General features: G+C 41.7%; 5 protein-coding genes across 9 annotated transcripts in view; 3 read left to right on the top strand and 2 right to left on the bottom strand.

Annotated features, from left to right (window-relative positions):
• LOC125768001 (BAI1-associated protein 3) overlaps window positions 1-6,777 on the top strand; it is a 66,945-nt gene extending 60,168 nt beyond the window's left edge. For all 5 annotated transcript variants that reach the window (XM_049435087.1, XM_049435086.1, XM_049435085.1 and 2 more), the window contains 3 exons: window positions 13-1,353; window positions 1,712-1,955; window positions 2,024-6,777. In XM_049435087.1, the coding sequence (XP_049291044.1) occupies window positions 13-1,353; window positions 1,712-1,955; window positions 2,024-2,115 (1,677 nt within the window). In that variant the 3' untranslated portion in view covers window positions 2,116-6,777. The remainder of the gene's footprint in view (window positions 1-12; window positions 1,354-1,711; window positions 1,956-2,023) is intronic.
• Window positions 6,778-6,886: 109 nt separating this feature from the next.
• Window positions 6,887-10,421, bottom strand: LOC125768019 (cyclin-dependent kinase 6). Its single transcript, XM_049435126.1, has 5 exons — window positions 9,814-10,421; window positions 9,565-9,733; window positions 9,291-9,432; window positions 7,797-8,125; window positions 6,887-7,718 (listed from the first exon to the last, which is right to left on the bottom strand). The coding sequence occupies exons 1-5, from the start codon at window positions 9,854-9,856 to the stop codon at window positions 7,493-7,495; spliced, it is 909 nt and encodes a 302-aa protein (XP_049291083.1). The 5' UTR covers window positions 9,857-10,421; the 3' UTR covers window positions 6,887-7,492.
• A 464-nt stretch (window positions 10,422-10,885) lies between these two features.
• LOC125768023 (nurim homolog) lies at window positions 10,886-12,232 on the top strand. Its single transcript, XM_049435130.1, has 2 exons — window positions 10,886-11,569; window positions 11,638-12,232. The coding sequence occupies exons 1-2, from the start codon at window positions 11,252-11,254 to the stop codon at window positions 12,079-12,081; spliced, it is 762 nt and encodes a 253-aa protein (XP_049291087.1). The 5' UTR covers window positions 10,886-11,251; the 3' UTR covers window positions 12,082-12,232.
• A 387-nt stretch (window positions 12,233-12,619) lies between these two features.
• LOC125768006 (protein suppressor of underreplication) lies at window positions 12,620-15,609 on the top strand. Its single transcript, XM_049435098.1, has 2 exons — window positions 12,620-12,976; window positions 13,059-15,609. The coding sequence occupies exons 1-2, from the start codon at window positions 12,839-12,841 to the stop codon at window positions 15,090-15,092; spliced, it is 2,172 nt and encodes a 723-aa protein (XP_049291055.1). The 5' UTR covers window positions 12,620-12,838; the 3' UTR covers window positions 15,093-15,609.
• Window positions 15,582-16,715, bottom strand: LOC125768027 (uncharacterized). Its single transcript, XM_049435134.1, has 4 exons — window positions 16,621-16,715; window positions 16,202-16,532; window positions 15,911-16,116; window positions 15,582-15,831 (listed from the first exon to the last, which is right to left on the bottom strand). Exons 2-4 carry the CDS (start codon window positions 16,390-16,392, stop codon window positions 15,647-15,649), a joined length of 582 nt encoding a protein of 193 aa, XP_049291091.1. The 5' UTR covers window positions 16,393-16,532; window positions 16,621-16,715; the 3' UTR covers window positions 15,582-15,646.
• Window positions 16,716-17,532: the final 817 nt, after the last annotated feature.

Here is a 17,532-nt window from a genome sequence, read left to right as displayed (position 1 = left end):
TATTCTTTTTAGCTCGCTGAGGAAGTAACTAATCGGATTGAGTGTGGTCAGCTGCCCGGTACGATAGTTAATCACTGGACGATTCTGGACCACGATCGGGAACCCGATACTGCACCGTTTGAGATCTACTTTGCGCTGCAGGAGTTTCACAACATGAAATCTCATCTCTCCGTAACGCCACAACCGCCAGAGAAACCGCTCGGGCTGCAGAATTTCCACGAGTGGTTCGAACCCGCCGTACAGCGATGGATTTCCGTCAGCAAAACGAAGGCAATTCAACGCATTAAGGCGGCCGTTAGCGTCGATCAAGTGTGCGAAGGGGAACGCATCGTAAGGCACAGCACGTCGTCCATCGATACGGCATCCTGCTTTTATCAGATACGCGAGTTTTGGAAAAATCTTGCCTGGCCTGATCACAGTTCCGGGGCGCATTACGAAACGCTTATCATTGATCTGGTCTGCACGACGGCGAACGTTTACTCGGACCTGATTCACCAAGGACTTGCCGATGGTGGGACGGGATATTACGACAAGCAAGCCCAACAGCAACCCCGCTCAACGGACGAACTGTGCGTGATCGTCAACAATCTGGAGTATGTGAGGCGTGGACTTGCGGAATTCCATCCAGAAACGCATCAGCTGCCAGAAAACGCTGAAACCTTGCTGGATAATACGATCGCCCAGCTGGAGGCCAAGGCAGACCGAGTGCTCACCAAACTAACTGCCTCAATGCAGGGTCCGCTTCAGAAATCCGTGTTCCATCTCGCATGGTCGCCGGATTCGTTACCGGCCAATCAAGCGGTAATGCCGCTGCTAGAGTATCTCGATTCCCATCTGGCGACGCTCAATGTAACGCTACTCTCGCAAAACTTTTACCGTGCCATGACTCTCATCTGGAACAGCGTGCTGACGGAATTCGCCAAACAGATGGATGCGGGCGGCGAAGGTGAAAAACCCACCAATTTCCACGATCGCATGTACGGGGCGCTTCAGCTACTGGGCGAATTCTTCAACGCCGAGGGTCTTGGTTTGCCGCCGGAGATTTTGCACAGTGACACCTTCTGGCGGGTGGAACAGCGCTTGCAGTACCACAAAACCGACACGGATCATCTGATCGATCTGTTCTACATGCAACGACTACAGGAGCAGCTCAATACGATCGGTCAAACCTCGCTCGGATCACTGTCGGTAAAGGCGTACCTTAACCACGATTCACTGTGTGTGGAAATTCTACACGCCAAGGATGTGATTCCTCTCGATCCAAATGGTTTCAGCGATCCGTTCGTGATCATCGAACTGTTGCCCCGGAGGGTGTTTTCACACTGCTCCGAACAGCAGACGAATGTGCATAAGGTACGAAGAACTGAAACATATATCAACTAATTGCCACGATTCTTGCTGTGATAAGCGAAACTGTAGAGCGAAATTCATCGTTTTAAAATTTAACAAACTTTAGTGCAAGATCAGCTGTTCACGAGAGAGCATTGTTTGTTTATATTAACAGCTGACAGCTACCGGCCAGTGTTGCCAGAAAGGCTTAAAAAATAAATTGATAATTTTGTTTGGGTTTTATCATAAACCGATCGTGTAAATTTTACGATCGACAATATTGATCACTAAAAGTACACATTTTAGTACACGTTCTACAACGTATTGATGTTAACCGTATGTATTAACATTTGTATCATTCTTTAACGCTCTTCTTTCACAGAAAACGCTCAATCCGGTGTTTGATGAGTGTTTCGAGTTTTCCGTCACCCAAGAACAGTGCCAGGTAGAATCGGCCATGATCGTATTCACTGTGATGGATCACGATGTACTAACGGCAAACGATTTCGCGGGCGAAGCATTCCTTGCACTGAACAACATCCCGGGTGTGGCCACTAATTTCAACATCGACAACTTTAACGGTTTGGCACAGATTGATCTACCGCTGCTTGAAATGAAAGATAAAAGTAAGCGTTTGCGGAGGTAACTCCGTACAGAACATACTCATTTACTACTGTATTTTGTACCATTTTAGATCATCCAATATTGCAAATTCTTGAAGGACGCGTTAATGACAAAAATTCGATGGATTTTCTACGCAAGCAGAAGGCTCGTGTTGTTGGTTAAAATGCAAATTATGAAGAAAAGTGAATGTGCAACATGTGAACCCCGGAATGGAAGTAAAATGGACGACATAACAGACTAAGGACATCTCCTAAAAAGATGTAACTATTGGGTACCGATAGTTTAAAGAAGATGGAACGTTGTTCCTAATTCCCCACACAAAAAAGGGCCTTCGGACCAGCTGAACAAGCTTACCAAGGTATCTCGAGCTCAAAAAACCCATAAACACAAACACACGCAGGAAACCAAACATTGATGCAGAGCATCATTCTAGCAAAAAAACAAAAAAAAACATAAAATGGATAGTGATGGTATGATAGATCGCAACATTTACGCATGGTAGAGTTTATATTATCCTTATACATGTTAGATTGCACCAAACAAAACAGCTGGCAAAACTCTTGTAAGACTTTATGCAGCATTTTAAATTACTCATCGTTCGCATCGTGTTCCTTGTGTTTTATATAGCCAACCATTGCCTTCTAAAACAAACCCTTACAAAGCATACTTGTGTACCGTAGAATGCTGATCGTAGTTTAGATGTATATACCACCTCTGTAGGGCGTACCGGTGAAGCGTATATAGAGCCATTAGAATCCTGCTAAGGACATCCTTCAACAATGCATTTACCATTGACGTTCACTCAAAGTCAACAAATATAGATGTCGATCAACTCAATCTTTGCTACAAAGTAGTGTGACACGCTGTGTCTCTCGTAAATCAGTGTACTTTTGGGTGATCGGTACAGGTATTCCGTACCCGTAAAACTAAATATTAACCTACCACTAATGACACTACTAGGGAAAAATGTATTTTTAACGATATAACGTACAACTGCGGGAAAAACGTAGTACTAAAAACATGTAATCTTAGGCGAGAAGGGCTGAGGACACAACTTTATGCAACCGATTTCCTGAAGCTTTCTTTCTGAGCTGCTGATGGGATTGAATGAAAAAGTGGCTAACAACATACATAAATGCCTCGAAACATAAGGATGTGGGGTAGTTTTAAAAAAAAGTGCGAACCAGTACAGCTAGCTTTCGGTATCGAACAAGTAAACCATCGATTGGGACACGTATCAATCAATTATAGGGAACGTATTTGATAGACCATCGATGTGGGAAGTAAGCAAGAGAGGGTTGTAGAAATCTATATACAATTTAAAAAAAAAACCTTTGTAAGGAACTATACAGTGTAATGATCTGTCTTCTACAATGAACTACTTCACCGTCGGTACGGAAGAGTATGGTTACTAACCGTAAAGACGAACGTAATTTGTGAACGATCGAGATCGAGCGTACGGGTTGTGTGAGAGCACCTTGATGATTGGTAACAGCAGTACGAACGTGGTAATATTATGTATGCACGAGAAACATCAGCTATAGCATCGAGTAAATGACCAACGAGAAACGAAAAAAAAACAAACATCCATTGCGGACGATTAACTTTTAAGCTGTAAATTTTCACAAACTGCAGATATTTTCTTATGAATGAATAAATGACTCTAGGAAGTCGCCGAAACCGGAAGGAACCGAAGCAACATGATAGCGTTAAACTTTAAAGCAAAAAAAAAAACAAAACAAAATCATTGCGCCACATGTTTGCTTTGGGTGTAACGAACCGGCGCATCATCTGTCCCTTCCTCTCATTCGCTACAACAACCTTTTGTGTACACACGGCACACTTCGCTCTAGACCAATTTTTCCTATTGTGAACAAAAAATACTCCCTCAAAAAAGAAGGGTTTAAGACACACACACATTTATCATCGGTCCACTAATAACCGACTGTACACGTAATGGAATTGTGTATTGCTGAATTGCGTGTTAATGCGTGTGTTTTCATCACTGTGTAGAAATATTAACAAATAACACATAGAGCACATAAATAGCTGGAACATGCTGTAGAACCCAATAATCCATCTCTCGTTTCTCAGCACTCAACCTTCAACTGCGTCACGATTTGCACCGTACACCCCCAACCCAAAAAGCATACAGAAAACAGTAAATTTTCAAAATACAGTAAACTCTACTACAGTAAACTTACTAGTGTAAATGGTAAATGTCGAGCTTAGATGTGCTAATCAACTAGTAGTTTTAGCGAAACGGATCAGTTTAGTAGTCGCTTCAATGGCATATTGCAAAAAAAAGGATCGTGCTAGTTCGACTTCGTGTACTATCCTCTGTGGTTGGGGACAGTTTCTTGCACACGCAAGACAGGATAGTGGCAGCAACAACAAAAAACAAACAAAAACTTGTACAGATTAGCGCCCTCCGCATGTATTTTCTACAATGGCCAAGCTTTAAACTAACCAAAGGAAAACGTGAATGGATGTGTATGTGTGATGTGTGATGAATGCATCCTACGTATCCCAGTCATAATATCATCAATCGAACAAAAATCAGAGAGACAAAAAAAACCACTCTACACAACAAAACAAACAAAAGCAAACTGATAGGGTGTTTCGTTTCTTGATGTACCTACCTAAACGTTTAATATGATCCTCGATAGTGAAAGGAACATTTATGGAACACCTCTGCAGGAAGCAAACAAGCTGCTCTATTTTTTATAGCGAGTGATTCTTTTTTTTATCTGATCTTTATATACCTAAACTTTTCTAAAACAGCTTGCTTCTGGTACTTTCCGAACTGAGGATAAAGAATATTGTAACGAAACCACGAAAGTGACTAACATAAAGGTGACATTAATTTCACATTGCGAACTTTTCTTTTTGGTTCTCCTGTTTGGTCGTTGTTGTGTGCGCAACAAGATCATTTTTGTAATGGAAATTACTACGGCAGGTTGCCTCCTGTAAAGCTATCATAAAAAAAGCACTCAAACTCTAATATGATAATGTGACAAACGATAGAGCTAAACTCCTTTAAACAAAACGAATGCAACCTTATATACACTCACCTTTTAGGATATCATAATATACCACCCTATCTATTTAGAGCAGCCTTTTTCTAGTGAATCTAAAAAAACAAACACGCAAAAACCTTCCTAAACTAGCACTAACACATAATTCTCCCATCCTTTCCCTTCCACCAACGCGGGCTCCGTTTCATCGATCGAGTTTGATCGAGCTTGACACATCAAGCGCGCGCCATTTTGTAAAGAAAAACACACACTCATCGGACTAATGTTCTATATAGTAGCATAAAACGCACGATCACGATCAGCGCAAAGAAAAGGATATTCTACGTTTTAGAAGAGCACACACACATACACGTTAGATCACGTAGAAAATGCTTGCAGCATACAAACAACATCTTTCCGCATTGAGTTGAAATGTCAGACTTCTTTTTACAGCACACTAAACTAACTAAGGGACAAAGATTTGAAGCGTTTCATCATCACAACAAAACAAAAACAAACTAACAAAAGCATCCTTACAAAACAGTACAACTATTTTACTCGCCCCTCAAATACGATTACCGTGTGGGAATTAGATAAAAATCAAAATAAAACCGATTAAACGATAACAATCGATTAGTAGTAATGTGTGGAAGATGTGAATGTAACATCAGAAAGGATCATTAAAGGCGATAAAGAAAGGAAGAAGAAAGATAGATAAAGAAAGTGAAAAAGAGGAGATAAAGCCAAAGAAAACAGAAATCGCAAAATAGTCTAGAATGTTTTAATCCCATTTTGCTGTCTGTGGCCCCATGTGTGCTGGTTGTGCAATAAGGCCACAACACAACTACTGCAAGAGACGTGGAATAATACTGTGGAAGTCAAGAATCCGGAATACTTTATGTACTACTGCAGTAAACAAAAACACACAGACAAAAACCAAAGAAATATTGTTTAACGCTAAACTATACGCGGCCACACATATACTGATATATGTATATTTTTCTGTACACCATTTTGTACCAACAACCAAAAAACAAAAAAAAAACATCTAACTCCCGTGATAACCGTGGTATGGTGGTAGTAGCTCGATCGAAGGCTGCGTTAAAAAAAATAAACCCAGTCTGTAGAGTACGTACGTGCGTTTTGTGCGAATGAAAGAAGCGGAACGGAATTGTGTTTTTACTCTTTTAGCTAATACGTTTTTCCTATGCTGGAATGCCGAATTTTAATTGTTGGAAATCAAAGAATTTAACTAAATGTTGTACAACTACCATAAACTATATACATTTATATATATACAACACACACATACATGCGACATGGTGCGGGTATCTCTAGCAAATGGAGTAATGAGAGAGTATGTGCCCGTATCAATGAATCAATCATTCCTACGATCAAGTCCAACACTATAAAGAAACAGCTAATAATAACAGCAAAATCGCATTCAAAACATATAAGACTTATAATATTTGTATTGACAACCAAACAAACAAACAAAACATAAAAACAGAAAGGAAAAGTCTCCAAAAATTATGTTCCATGTGACCAGGAAATGGGTGGCGCGCAAGTGAACAAAGAGGTGAAAAAACCCGTAGATGCCACCAACAACTAAAAACTGATGGACAATTTAAAAGTGCACAAAACAAAACGGATTCACGATCAGTATGTAAGTGTAAAAGTGTGTGTGTGTGTGACAAAACAGAAAAAAGGGAATCATATGTACCAAGCGACTGTGAAATCAGTATTTTCGAGTATTATCAAAATGTATGAATAAAAACAAAAAGGATATCTGTTCAAACACTATCGAGCCATGCGTGAGTTCCGTTTTTTTCTTCTTTTTGCTGGGAAGAAAGTGAAACATTCGACAAAGGAGAGCTGCTTTAATATTTCTCTGTAACACCAACTTACGCAAAGAATTTAAAGTTTGCATTTGAGTTTTATTAAACTAACTGATAAAATTCACTTTTTTGTATACGTTCTTACACTCTACGCGTAATGTATTGAAACACAATTTAAACAATAGTACAAGGTAAGCTAATATTTGAAATCCATCGGGTGTTTTTTGTTTTCAGTTGGAAATCGAACACAAAAGAACAAAACCTTGCTACTAACCAGTCCGCGAGAGTGGGCTGTGTGATACGGTTTTAGCTTGTGTCTTGCTTCTTTTTTTTACATCTTACATACTAAAAATATCGGGCAAAAACAAAACAATTAGAAAAATTCATGGCTGTGACGTTGTAGCAGGGGAAATACCAAATATTATATCATAAGATCTCGTGCAGCAGTATCAAATTTCGTTGGCAGTCGGTTACTCTAGTCGCTAGTTCTAGATAGGTAGGTATGAATGCTTACGGGCTGAAGTTGTGATCTTTCTGTCGGATCGTTTCTTTTTTCTGCTTCACTACAATTATCCTTACCTTATTCTTACTCTTCTCTCCCTCGCGCATGACATTTTTGTGACTGCTTTCGTTTCCAGTTTCCGTTTGCTTTGTTTCCGTTTCGTTCCGTGTGCATTATTTTTTTTACGTCGGCATCGGTTCCTGTGTGAAGTAGGCATGATTAAGGCACTGTCGCGCGGACGGACGTTCATGCCGGTTAAAGGCGAGCATGCTTTTAAGGAGATCGTTCGCATTATCGCACAGCTTCGGGCAAAATTCGCGCGGTTCCCGTCGCCTTGTGGAGCGAAAGTTTTCCCGCACGATCGAGATCCCTTTCGGCCATTGAGCTTCCGTTGGACGGCCGGTTAATCTAGGTAGAACGGAAATGAAGAAAGCCACACACGTTCATAAGCATTCCGTAACTGTGTATGTCTATGCGTCAACTTACTCGAATATTTTCTCCAGCTGATTGCCTTCGGCCGTCCCGGGGAATAAGGCTTGCCGCTGGAACATTTCCGCAATGATGCATCCCGCACTCCAGATGTCCACCGAGCTGTTGTACGCTTCGCCCAGCAGCACCTCCGGTGCACGGTACCACAACGTTACCACTACCGTCGTTAGCTTCATCTCAAAATCGTACGTTTTTGCTAGACCAAAGTCGGCCAGCTTTAGGTGACCGTCGCTTGAGATGAGGAGATTCTGTGGCTTCAAATCGCGGTGGATGATGCGGTGTGAGTGCAGGAAGTCGATACCGGTAAGCATTTCACAGGACAGTCGCTACAGATAGAAATGGAAGAATAACATATTATACGTTGTTGCAATTTAATGCATAATTTTAGAATAGTTTTAGTTAAAATAAATTAAGGTTTCAAAAGGTCACGTAAACTTATCAATTTATTCTTAGACTTTAAGATATTCGGCCTAAATGGTTCTTAATTTCCTCTTAAGCTGTTGTTTCACTGTCCTTGGGCAAAATAGGTTCGGTGACAAATGTTCTTTAAGTTGTCCAATTGAACTGCAGGTATCTGTCGCGAAAAGCTAAACCTTTGAGTCTGTGAAGGTTTGTGCAAGATTTGACCATACTTGAAAGATCTTAATTAGCCGCTTGGTAGTAGGATTTATTAAAAAAAATTCTCTTACAAAGGACACTGTTCAAGCATGTCTACGCCAAATATTTGCACCGATTTGTAGAAGATGGTTCGCAAGATTGCCACCCAAGAATCGCTGAAAGTCCTTTCGCGTTAAACAAAAGATACAACCGATCGCACTTTAGTAAAATGCGGTGGCGAATATCCTTGGTGGCATACGGATGTCAGCTAAAGAATTGAAAATAAAGTTCAACATCTGAAACAGTTTGACATGTAGAGTCGTACAAAACGCTCCATATTTTTCTGATGAACTTACATTTCCAAAACTTTACGGAGAATTCTCAAACAAAAGGTGTAATTTCTATCCGAAGAAAAGGAATAGGTTGTCTATCCAACTAACTTGCATTAAACTCATCAAGATCGCGTGAGATCATCAAATAAGTGAGGAAAATTAGATAGAAGCGAATTCTTGAAGGTCTTCAAAAAACGAAAAGTCTTGCGATCCTTTAGTGATGATATTTTTCTTTTAAATATTAACATTATACATCAATTTAAATCTTTTCGCAGTTTGTAATTAAGCATTGATTTCTTTAAATAAGTGACGATACATGCACTCAATAGCATGCATCCGAAGAATGCCTCCAGGAAGAATTACGAACGCTGGAGAATTGGGACGTTCGTCTTTTCGCTTTCGTTGAAATCTTGCCCATTTCACTTCCGTCCCCCCCATATATGATGGACCCTCACTTTTAGCTTGTTGTCAAGTGATCGAGATATGTTTAATATTGCAAATTTACAAATTTTGGAATATTTAACGCTAGTTTTCCCAGTTATGTAAACAGTACTGAACGTACCTGAATAGTGCTCGGTGACATGCCTTTCGGAGGCAAACGCTTTATATACTCATCCAGGTCGTGATCGAGATGCTCAAACACCAGGAACAGTACCAGCTGTCCTTCGCGCTCTAGGCGCTGTCCTTGACACACATCCAGGAGTCTGCGCATAGAAGGAAGTACCAGTTAAGTTACACATTTCGTAAGGACATGCACCATGAACAACAGCCCGACCATTCCACAACAACCACCTGTTGGGGACTGGATCTAGGAGTACAGGGAAATGGATACTTACTTTACAACATTCGGATGCCCGAATGTGTCGAGCTGTTTGAGCATAAAAATTTCCCGTAGCGTTGACATCGGGACGCCATCCTCGGTCAGCGCAACACGGACCTTCTTCAGTGCGACGATCGTGCCGGAATTCTTCAGATCCCGTGCCCTGTAAACGGTACCATAGGCCCCTACGGAAGACGGTAAAACAGTTAATTATCCTTTTCGCTATTAGCGCTGCCGGAAGTCACAATCTCCTTTGACGCCATACCTGTGCCAATCACTCCAAGCTCCTCGTAGTTGCTTGTTTCCATCGAACAATGTTTCCTGGTAGCGCTTGCCGAATCCTTATCGTTTGTGTTTACTTGCACGCCGTAGCGTTGCCGCGTCAGTCAGTGTTCACTCTGCCGATCCGACCGTTATCCTACCAGCAGATGGACGCACACGTCCTTTCCCTTACTCTCCTCCCAGCAGCCACAGTCCCACAGGCGCTGCTGTTCGCACGTAAAGGAATCCTTTGTTTGGGTTGTACGTATCGGCACCATGCGAAAACCGGCCGCCGGTGGGCGGGTTGTGCAGTACTGGTGCAGATTTCGCTTATCACACGTTTGACCGTTAGATCTTCCCGGTCAGCGATGGTTAAAATCAAACTCCAATCAAGCGGTCGAAGAAACAAAAAAATCCAAACAAAAAAGCTAAATCTCGTGGAAACAGGAGAAAAACGCTTTTGACGTGTTGCTGGCGTGCGGTTGTGTGTGTAGCTGATTTGTACCGAATAAAGGGGAAGGAAGGGGAAATCCTGTGAGTTTTGACATGAAGGGGAAAATGCACAGTGAGAAGTCACTGGATACATAATGGTCAGGTGATATTTTTGAACTTTTCATCGTTTTTATTTTGTAGAACCGTTTAGTTTTTCTTCCTATGGGTTTAAAACTTTGATTTATATTAATTCGTTAATAAGAGTTTAATTTTGAGGTTCTTTAAATAACCCCGCATTCAGTCAAATTAGTAGAAGCAATACATTTTACAATTCGGAATATAATTTTCATTATTGATGCTCCATATTCGTGATCTCTTTGAACGTCTGCTAGCATTAGCAACTCAAGCAAAACAATAATGGAAGAAAATTGATACACCAGCAACACAGGTTCCTTCCTTAATTTGTAAATTTCCTAATACGATGAAACAGATTTGTTTTCTATTTTATTGATTTTAAAAATTCTTACATGTTTGTTGCAGGTCTGCAAATGTAATGTGCTGTATCAACAGTCTACTTTCATTACAATCTCTTCGATTGTTTGTAATTGTTGAATATAAACGATCAACACTTAATGGAAAGCATAGTTTTAATATAAAATAACAAGGCAATCATTGAATAAAAGAAAACCGGTTTATCATGGAACATAACGTATTTCTTTGGGAATTTAAAATTTTTAATAAAAAAAAACTGAAAATTCCAACTAATTTTATTTTGAAATCTTCAAACCGTTAAACAAATTTCCCCATTAAAATTTGGTACTTGGGCATGCTGTCAGTTGCTGGCAAATACTGTAGGTTTATATCAACCCTTCGTTTCTTCATTCTCGGCTTTATTGACACGAAAAAGAAGAAGAAAAAGTGTCGTCCGCTGTGGGTAAACAAAACAATAGTTTCATTATTAAGAACAAAAACCAGTGCTTTAACGTTGCGTACATATCCAAGGAAAGAAAATGTTATCATTTAAGCAACTTGTTTGCTCCGTGCTGTCGATACTTTCCTTTATGTCAGTGTTTTACTCCGTGGGAAAGCTGGGCATTTTCTTGGCAACGCCCAACCCTGCTCAGCCGTCGACCCAAGGCTTTCCGATGAATCGCAGCGAATTACGGGCAGCCCTGTTTCCATTGTTTTTCAACACGATTTGGGTAGTGCTGTTCGTGCTGCAGCACAGTGCCATGCGGGCTGAGGTAGTGCAACGGGTCTGGAAAGCGATTGGACTCGAGCTGGCCGAACGGAGTCTTTATAACATCGCTTCGTCATACTGTTTATTGGTGAGTTTTCTATGATTATGGTACGAAAATAAGTCAACTGGCCAAATAACATTGTATTGCCCTTTTAGCTGCTGTTAAAGAACTGGAAATCTTCACCGACACAGTATCGGCTTTGGTTTTTCGATGTCGAAGAAAACAAGACGCTTTGGTGGCTGATGGTAGGATCGCACGTGCTGTGCTGGATTGTTGTGTACGGCGGTACACTGATGGTTGATTTACCGGAACTGATGGGATTGAAGCACGTTTACTACGACATCAACGATCTGGCCCCTCCAATGTCGTACAAGTCGCGTGATCTGCAAGACTACTACAAGCGCTATCGTCATCCTTCCTTCGTTGCGCTCTCTGTAGTGCTGTGGTTCACCAATGGCATGACGGTTGATCGCTTCCTGCTCGCCCTCGTTTGGAGTGTATACATGTACCTGGCCTGGAACACAACTCAGGCTGATCTAAAGTATCACCAGCTTCAGCTCGAACGTAAACGCGCCGAGTTGGTTCATGTAACTAAATAATCCCGTATTCTTCTCTTCCATACCTCAATGGCAGGATAGATGATGGAACGTGTTCAAACTGACTGACTAATTTATTTTTCTTCATATTTTAAACAACCAACGAATGCGTATATTTCATTCAACTAATAAACTAACCAAAGTATTTGATAAACACGTGAATCAATCGATTACACAGGCGAAAGAATGAGAAGTCATCAACGGAAGTTAGCAGATCGTATTACGAGCGGCTAAATAAAGCATGGTCAGTGTCTTAGCTAAAATCGGCCCAAAAATATGCTCCGCAGTGTGTCTTGGCTAATAGGCTACTCGAATTTTATTTGGCAAAGGCGTCGAACATTACATTGTTTTTAATATTTTCCCTACCACAAAAACTAACAAGAGAAAATAGTTTTTGGATATCAAGTGCACAATAATGTACTAATTGTTTACAATTTTAAAACATATTTTTCCGTTCTAAATTTCTTTTAATTTCAGCAGATAAAAACTCGAACATGCTGCTCGAATCATATGTCTCGGACATGCTGCTCGATTTGAAACGTCAAATTACGCAGCGAAACCGTGTGCTGTTTGTAATTGTAAACATAAACAATGGACGCAAAACAGCTGTCCAGGACAAAGGTTTCCCGCGTTTAAATGGAAAGGATTAAAGAGCCAAAGGTGCATTAAATGACTCCCAGGCGAACACTTCACCATGCAGTGAATTCTCGTTCTACCAACGGATCGGTGGCTCTGGTGGAGCTAATAAAGCAACCGTTCAATGGTTCTACGTTCCCTGCCGACCGGACATCTGTATCTGGACGGTTCGCGTAAGTATCGTGTACACCAGGAGCTAGTGTCCAAACTTGCCATCCATCAACTCGAAGCGGTTCGATTTCTGTACACTCAACTGCGTGAGGTAAGTGAAATGAGACTTTCTTCGCTTTCGATTGCCCTCGGTGCAAATGATTCATCCGCTGTTGTTGTCGCTTTTATTGCAGTATACCGGAATTTTCTTGAACGATGAATCAGGCCTGGGTAAGTGTTATCAGATGGTGGCATTCCTATCGTCTCTGGTTGTAGGCGACGATCGTTCGCTAATCTTGTGCCCAAACCGTGAACGACTGCACCACTGGACGTACCATCTGGATGCGTTGGCACCATCCTTACGCACCAAAGTGTACCTGAAATCGTACGTAGATGTAAGCGAAGAACAATCGACACTACGGGGTACCGATTGGCAGTACGTGGTGGTAGACGAAACCCGGGAATTTATGAACGAAAAGCAGCTGGAAACGCTTCGTTCACTTGCGGTGAAACGGTACCTCTTTGTGAGCTCCGTTGATTTGCTCGATCGGTTGGATGTGTTGATAAAGCGGTTAGATTTTTGTTATCCTCGTGATCCAACTCATCTTCGCACGGTGATCGAGCAGCAACATAAGCGACGGTCAAAAAAAGGTAGCTTAAAGCTGTATCTACTGACGAGACGATTTATCCTACGACGGTACGTTAAAAGTTATCGTCAAACGCTTCCTCTCATCGAAAGGAAACTGTTTTTGGAAAGTTTTCACGCATGGTGTACAGCGAATGGTATTGAAACTTCAGTTAATGTAACACTCCAGCCGGAAGCTTCGGAAGACTGCAGCAATACCACGCAATCGAACGGTGAGGAAACATCGAGCGAAACAATGACACCGGAAGCAATGGAGCGGAATCAAGCTAGAGAGAACGGTGATGCAACACATTCGCCAGTTCGTTGCGGACTGGTGCAACAAACGAAGCAAAACTCTCCGGATCATCCCATTCAAGCGGTTCCACTGCACTGCATCGATAGCGAACCATTGTTTGAACCGAACGAAACGAACACGGAACTTATGCCGGTGTTACGTGTCGAATCGGACACACAGTCGGATAACAATTCTATTCCCGAAACCGGTACAACTATTCCCGAAACAGCTCCCGACTCCGAGGGTTACATGCAGTTCGGTCAGGAAATATTCAGCAACGGGTACTCCTCGTCCCAACCGTCTCAGCTAACACTCGCCACCGAGCGCTATCGATTTCCGATCGAAAAGTTTCTTCGAAGCCAGGGTCAGCTAAAATCGTCCAGCTCGTCACTAAGCGTGGAAAGCATACCGAACGGACAGCCACCTGCAACGGGGACAGAAATTGTGATCAGCTCTTCGGATTCACCGCTGCGTACAAAGTCACCTCCACTGTTTGACGATTCGGATCACGATACCAAATCATTAAATTCCTGCCCCTCCGATACGGAGGATGACATTTCGCTGATGGAACTGTTGGAGTCCTCTCGTACAGTTGGACCGATCGATACGATCGAGGAGAGAATGTCATCGCCCAGCATAGCACCCCACAGACAACCATCCTTCAGCACACCGATAACGAAGCTAATGTTTGGTGCGCTGACAAATTCCACCACATCGCAACCGGAAGCGGGTAACGTTTCATCGGTGGATATGTTTGCCGAATCGTTGGTCACCGCCGAGAACGTGGATAATGTGTTTGAAATTACGAAAAATAATGCCTTTCCCAGCCGTATCGCAGTGCAGGGGGAAGCGAATGGTAATGCTTCCCTAAAGCTGGTTACACTAGACGATTCAACCGACGAGGATGTTCAGTTTGTGAACGAAACGGTCGAGCGTATTATAGATCTTGCGGAGGAATATCCTAGTACACCGAAATCGGACGTCCAGAATCAGGCCGTTATGGGTCAAACGACACCACCGAGCGGTCCCTTACATCAGGGTCTTTCTCCCGGTCGTGGATGGTTGGGCAAAAGCCTTCGTACTGCATCTGTTTCACCTGCCAGTGGAAAGAACACACCCAGCACCAGTAGACATTCGCCGAATAGGCGGGAAGGTAGTAGTGGAGGCAGTAGTAGACACACCGTACCCAAAGGAATGACTCCCATTGTGCGGGACGCTAAAAGACGACGCAAGCTGGATGAGCTGTTTCAAATTGTTGATGATACGAAACGGGGCCGTCCCAGTCAGCGAAGAGGATCGAGAAGATGATCGCTAAAGGCAGACCAATTACTCTATGCAATTAATTTCCGACACATGAACAATTTTAAAATACGTTTTGCTAGCTGTTTCAGTTCATTTACTTTAATGTTTGAAAATAATATTAGAATCATACTTATGGGATTTTAGGTATTTTTTGAATGTGTGTATAGAACTTCTCTGCTCTGTTCAACTGCTCTGGTATAGATTTTAAATAGTTTTTTTTAAATTACACCCTATTTGTTTTGTAAGATTTAGAATTGAGACACATAATGAAGGAAGTTTGTAGACAAACAAATGAAATTCAAAAAGAGTAAGTGTATAGATATATTTTTACATATGTTCCATGTTTATTAAATAAGCAACAAAATAGGTTTTATTTGGCTTCGTTGGAGTACCACTATAAATTTCCCCCAAAACAATGTATTCGTATACGTTATAGTTTAGTTTTAGTAAAGTAATCTTCCTTCGTATCGAAAGGTTCAATAATAATACAATGAATTTACGCTACAAATAGTACTACTTCTCACACTCTCGCTTTTATTGTGTAATATTTTTAAATGCAATTAATGTCCGAACACTTTCGGCTTAAACTGTTGCTTCAAGTTCTCCATAATGGCTTGTCGTTGAAATTCGACCTCTCGCCGACAGAATCGACCGAAGAAGAACGGACACTGGTATTGCACCGTTTCCTCACAGTATGTATCCTCCTGGTGGACGCGTGACATCTTAAACTCACCTTTTGAGTTTACTGGAACGCATGGAACGAGAGACAATGGAACCGGTGACTAAAATTTCCCTTCATTTAAGAAAAAAATATCTCTACTTACCGCAAAACAAACCCAACAGAAAGCACGTTCGATGTGTGGAAGCAACCGAATATTGTCCACCTTCCGATTCTGTCCGTTTGCGCACGGAGTAATGTCCGATGGCTGTGTTAAACGTGTGCGGCCAGTGTGATAACCGTTCGTCGTACTCGACCGTATACCTCCAGTGCTCAAAGTTCCCTTGCTCGGCTAGCACACGAAAGTTTAATCTAGAAAACAAAACCACATCTTTGGCTATTAATTCCAACCGGGAGGATTATTCCGAAGTGTCGATCGTATCCCATTGGCACTTACATGGTTGGATTTAGTTTTTTCATCCGACTAAAGTCGGCTACAAACTCCCACACGTCTTCCGGTTTTGTATTTGGGATAATGGTGCTGATGTGGTACTTTTGGTAAGATGAGGACAGGAAGTAATACAGAACGATCACGATCGTTACCGCGACGAATACGCGACGCTTTGCCCAACGCACGGCGATCGACATCTTGGCAAGATCAGTTACTTGAGCTAATATTTACCGGTGCCTGAAGCTTAAGATTTTATTGATTATTCCGTAAGGGAAACTTGAACGTAGCACGCCACAACGTCCACTGCCCGCAAAAGGAACGTTCTCCGGTCAGATTGCTGGAGGCAGAATGAAACGCACACATGTTTTTTTTCTTCCAACATGGCATAAACATTTGTTTCGCATATGGATGATTTTTGTGCTTACATTAACGTTTGCTCTTGCGCACCTTCTTATCGTTTCCCTCCGGATGCTGTGTGTGTAAAAGATAAACAAAGCGGTCCACAGTAGAAAACACATTGAGGAGAAAACACATGCACATTGTTTTTACTACCTCGAGTTGTGTCGTGATTTTTAAAGATAAATTATTCCAATCGACTTGCTTAAAATATTTGTAAGTTGCTTGTTCTGGAGAAGATGAGAAATATCACAAAAATGCGATTTTTTTACTTATAAATTAATTAACAACCGTCGAACACATTTTGTTGTTCGCTGTTGAGAATGTTTTCCTGAGACCACTGCTTAATGCGTACGATATGGAAGACATCGCAGAAAAACATCGCAAATTCGAAGATAAACGTATTGGTCGACTACACACACTAGAGATGAGAATAACAACTCGTTTTAGTGAGATAACTCAGAGTGAATGAGTCGATATTAGGATTCAGCTCGTTTAACGACTCATTTCGGAGTCATTAAAAAACCCGGCATAAACGTATCAGTTTAGGTTCGGTCATTTTACTCACTCGTGAGTGTAAGCATGTAGCCGTGATGAGTCGAAGTGCTAAAATAGTAAATACATGAGTTGAAACGTTTTATACACATGAGTTGAAACGAAATACATGTGTACTATACCCAAACTAGCCAAATGTATATACTGCTCGCTCTGCCTAACTATGAAACCTGCATAAGCGCGCAAGCGGGCTAGTCTGAAGGACATGAAACGGGATACTTTTAGGATATTTATTATCCTGCTCAGAGACGAATCGTCCACTATGCAAACTAAGCGGTCACGGGGGGCCTCGGGGCTAAAGAGGCCCCGAAGTTTTTGGCGCTTGTAGAGTCCAATATACATGGCTTTCAATATTGTAATCAAATCAAATACTGAACAAATCAATC

This window comes from Anopheles funestus, chromosome 3RL, assembly GCF_943734845.2.
Source record: "Anopheles funestus chromosome 3RL, idAnoFuneDA-416_04, whole genome shotgun sequence".
Lineage (NCBI taxonomy): Eukaryota > Metazoa > Arthropoda > Insecta > Diptera > Culicidae > Anopheles > Anopheles funestus.
Note: the sequence above shows the minus strand (reverse complement) of the source record. Positions and strands in the feature narration are given on the sequence as shown.